General features: G+C 40.4%; 1 protein-coding gene across 1 annotated transcript; it reads right to left on the bottom strand.

Moving 5' to 3' along the window:
• Window positions 1-1,735: 1,735 nt before the first annotated feature.
• On the bottom strand, window positions 1,736-4,683 carry endouc (endonuclease, polyU-specific C). The gene is made up of 8 exons (XM_079223831.1): window positions 4,630-4,683; window positions 4,335-4,391; window positions 4,141-4,240; window positions 3,947-4,058; window positions 3,722-3,843; window positions 2,675-2,787; window positions 2,340-2,490; window positions 1,736-2,228 (listed from the first exon to the last, which is right to left on the bottom strand). The coding sequence occupies exons 1-8, from the start codon at window positions 4,638-4,640 to the stop codon at window positions 1,950-1,952; spliced, it is 945 nt and encodes a 314-aa protein (XP_079079957.1). The 5' UTR covers window positions 4,641-4,683; the 3' UTR covers window positions 1,736-1,949.
• Between the last annotated feature and the right edge of the window lie 227 nt (window positions 4,684-4,910).

Here is a 4,910-nt window from a genome sequence, read left to right as displayed (position 1 = left end):
CTCCATGCTTATCTCTACTGTTCAACAGTAAACACATAAGACTCTGCTCATACTGTCAATGTTGATAATATTGTGTCGTCGGAAGTCGCTCCAGCGTGCGTCCCTCTCACGTGTTACACTGTAAAACGTCCGTGTGCGCGGGCGGAACAAAAGAAAGTGGTCCGTCTTTCGTTATTTTCTTCTGCTGAAAAAACATCGGGTTTAATAACATATTATTCTGCAATAATCGGGTATAGAAATCCATGTATGCATGTTTGTCGGTTTGACTATCTGGCACGTGTCTGTGAACATCAGTATAAACTCATCGCACAAACAACATTGGTAAATCTAAGCACATTTAGACAGGTATAGTGGATTCAAAGTACTGGCACTTTATGTGTGTATTTCTATTTGTGGGAATGTATTTGTTTGTTACTCAAAGTAATTTGGGTTCAGAGCCTGTATGATGAGCCCAGAGTAATGGTTCACCTTTCTACCAGTAGATGGCAGTATACGTGTATGTAAACCATACATTTAGTTAATTTACCTGTGTCTTTGTTAATTAACTAGGTTGTTGATACAGATGTATTTAATGCCGTTTATTTCTTCTGATATTTAATGTTCATGGTTAATTTGCAGCAGTGGTGGGCCGGCAGGGCCTGCTAAGCCTTCTCTGCTGGCCTAAACAGAATCACAAAGTTATAGATATTTTATAATTGAATTGTTTTTCACAAATACACTACATGTATTATAATAATGTTTCCCTAGGGTAATCAACTTATTTTCTCATTGCAAAGCTCCTGTCTTCCTCTGTTGCTCTGCCTTCAGCCTTCAGCCTGCAGCACTGCTTTCAGTGCAGCTGGTTCTGAAGGAGAGTTTCATCCAATCAAATTTCCCCCTCCTGTGTATCTATGGAAGCAAAGCAGTTTAAGTAGGCTTTTGCAGATTAAAGTACATGGAGAGTGGCCATTGTCGTTGATTGTCATAGACTTCAACAAATCAGATCTTTAGTTTGACAAGCAGGGTGTATTTTGACGTGCAGCGCCCGCAAAATGGCGTGGACGTGTCATTGGTCAGTGGCCCAGCGACGTGACCATTAACATGCGCTGTGATTGGTCAGTGTGTCAACAGGGAGCTACCTTGCAGCATAGCTCAGTAGAAGCTAGAATAATTCAGGCTGAAACAAGAGAAGTTATGACATGTTTAGTCTTTTGCTTGTTTTAATACTCAATGGCTGAAGGAGGAGGAGAAACGGACTTGGTGGCGGATTTACTCTATGCCTTTCTCATGGAGGGTTACTGGCATGTTTGGCAGTGACGATCCCCACGTCATTGACAGTCAAGGAGACGACAGATGCATCCTGCATCTTGCCTATAAATAAAGTGCATTAAGAAACTGCAAACGTGTTGCCCTCTTTGTGCTGCCCGATACTCACGAGGTAACGAGAATCATTACATACATATAACTGCAGCATTACAATTTTGCTCAAATGTTAATGTATCAATAATGTCACACTCTTCCTCCCAATCCTTCCTCAAAATAAATAATTTGTTGGTACCTAAAAACACAGTATACCAATTATTTACAATAATATAATTTAAAGGAGTACTTCATCATGTTATTGACGCTTTTACGGAAGAAAAGGATTTGAGTGTTTCGTCCACATACTCACGACAACTAAATTCATTAAAACAGTATAATAAAGTGATTTAAATGTATTACAACAGTTAAGACATTTAATAAATACACCAAATAGTTGACTTTCAAAACCATCAATTATTTTTATTGAAATGTATGACAAAGTAATCAAGTTCACAGTGATCTTGATAAAAAATTACAGATGTTTACATATATATGTCCTATACTAAGAAGGTCTGTGGCGTCTCTACTAAACCACAGTGCATTTCTGCGTCAGCTTGTTGGGCATGAACATTATAATGTGAGTATCTCTTTGTGTTAGATATTCCACATCACTGTGAGTGCTGCGGCCTAACATGTCTGCTGTTGCTGCTGAGCAGTTTTGGGTACGCTGTCCCGAGGGAGCGTCCATGTCGGATGACCACCAGCTCCAGCCGACACTGGTCGATGTTGACCAGCACCGTGGTGCTCCTCTCTGTGTTAATGAGGAAGACGATGGTGAAGATCGCCATCTCAAACTCAGGGCTTGTTCCGATGAAGGCGCTGCCAACAGGCTTCACCAAACCGTGCCAGCTGAACTGGAGGTTCAGAACGTGGTCGTCTTGATCGGGCTGAGGGCAGAAACACATGAACGTTCATTTCATAGGATGAAGGATTATTTAGCCGGTTATGTTGCGACAGAAAGAAAGGCCTCTCTTTGTCTGATGGACTGTTATACTCACTAAGTCTTGGTCCCTGGCCTTGTATCCTTTGTAGTCCAAGTGACTGCTTTTTTCTTGCAGGTAGAACTGGATCCAGTTGTGGAAACCGATGATTTCTGATCCAGATTTTGTCTCCCCAACAAACACATGCTCGAATCCACAGGAGTCCAGGCTGGTGAATGTTTTAGTTTAGAGATACCAACAAAAAACAAAAATATATATATATATTACTTAGAAACAATTACATCACTTTTTACTCAATCAGAGTAAATCCCTTGATTGCTTTCGGTACACACATATTCTCTGATGAATTCAACAACCAGACAGGATCATCTGCTGCTGTTTGGGCCTCTCACCCTGCGTTTCTCTTCCGGTGGTAGAGGTGGAACCAGATCAAAAACAGCTGACTCTTGAAGCGCCTCAGGTCAGAGCTGGACTGAGCTTTGCTCACCAGGTACTGATGAGCCCTCTGTGGACAAATCACAATTATGACTTACGGCTCTATTGAGCTGACCAATACAGAGAACAGGCAGGCATGGACAAAACATAATCCATATTTAGATGCATCTTATATTTAATTATGTCTAACCTTATTATACACTTTTTAACTTCGCTCTTCACAAATCTTTTAAAACCAGTAAAAATGTTTGTGTAACATTTATACTAAATCAAAGGCCTTTTAATGTTACAAAAGTCACATGATTTAAAAATGTATTGAACTTCAGTGTATATTTAACAGTATTTAGACACAATACTGCTCTACTACTGGTACAGTGCCAGAGCTATTATCACTTTACTTCAATATGTGTATATTTACTGTCTGTCTATTATCTGTTTAAAATGTTTTAAATGTCTCTCTCTTGGGTTAGACCTGCTTTATACACAGTCTCTAAAGAGATGGTTACTAAGTACTCCACTGCACACTCCATGATTGTGTATGTGACAAACATTGTTGTTGTGAGAAGATCTTCTAACAAGCTTGATTAACAAATACTAAAATATTTTATTGTACTCTGCAAGAAAGTTAAGTCCTGATGTCATCTACAGCCTTCAGGTCCATCTAACAAGTACAGCATGTTTTTCCCAACCGATCCTCTTTGGGGAGCAACACAGCATTCCACAGCTGCACACAGATGTTTTTCTTGCTCTCACATCCTGAAGTTATGTTCACTGCTGAAGTGTGGCTCACAACCACACAACATGGGGAAGCAACACACTGGAAAGAGTAGTCAGTGGGGAACAAAACTACTTAGAAAATATTATATACATTATATACATTATATTACTACTCCGAGAAGACATCCAGACAAAGAAAAAAGGTGCAAGGAATGAAGTGTTGTGCAATATAATTGTCAAAACATGTGGCTGGGTAGATACAACTGGTTGTAACATGTCAAATGTACCTTCATGACTTCTGTCTCTAAAACGGCATCCAGGAAGAGATTAATCTCTGCCAGCTCCTCTGTTGTGACTCGTTCAGCCACGCCTGTGGACCGCTCATAGTTGTCCAGGAGTTTTATCAACACTGCAGGAAAAGAAGTTGCAACACAATGAAGTCTGCAAAAGAGCTGCGTTTTTATGCCCAGAAAGAGAACGTGTAGCTTTCTGTCCGCTGAGGAGACACTTACGGGAGAAGGTGGTTGTGTTCGTGAGTTTGCTCTCGTTAACGTTGGAGAACAGAGGCTGTGCAGCCCGATCATGCACAACATGGCTGCCTTGGCTTACAAAACCGGCTCTGCCCTGGACAGTTCAAACACAGAATATATCTTTGTGAAAACAGAAATGGAGCTGAGTGTTGTCAGAATAACAATGCGCTTCGTACCTGAACAGAGATCGTGTAGTCGGTTTCAGGAGTCAGGCGATTCACATCCAACGTCCACAGCTCATTGAAAATATTGGACAGCTCCTGGTTCACAGCTGGCCTGTGACACAAAGGTGTGACACAAAAACTGACAAATACTAGCAAACTCAATAAAGACAGTAACTCATGATAAATGTTCTGGTTGGCTACTGTACCTCGATGCGTCCAGTCCACTGAGACACACAGCCAGAAGGGCGAGAAGTCCACAGAACCTGTACACCACACGTTGGATTTTATATAATATATTATTAAATATTTTCTATAAATACATCAGTGAAAATAAAGGAACATTCATTTGATCAAATGTATGTGTAAATATGTATATTGTCTACAAAAAAAAACCTGTTGTTCTACAGGCATAAAATAACTTAAGAAACTTATCTTGACTACAGTGAGAAAATTAATGTATTACTAATTATTTAAAAAAAAAACACAAAAAAAACAACACACCTTGCAGCCATGATGCTCCTTCCAGTCCTTTAGCTCAGACTGCAGAGTGCTCTCTGGTCTGTTTCATTAATACTCTCGTCTCAACCCGCTCTTCATATCCCGCAGGGGTTGTACCGTGTCCAATAAATGTGCATATCTGAACCAACGCGCTCTGGTGTAAACGTTTTGACTTTCTAGCCACCAGAGGGCGCGCTCTCATTGATTTGATACACTTCTGCCAAACGTGTTCATAAACTGCACATATAGGCGAGTGCTGGTGCTGCAGTGAACACAACTTAAAA

Source organism: Taurulus bubalis (assembly GCF_910589615.1).
Source record: "Taurulus bubalis genome assembly, chromosome: 9".
NCBI lineage: Eukaryota > Metazoa > Chordata > Actinopteri > Perciformes > Cottidae > Taurulus > Taurulus bubalis.
This window is presented reverse-complemented; position numbering and strand designations above follow the sequence as displayed.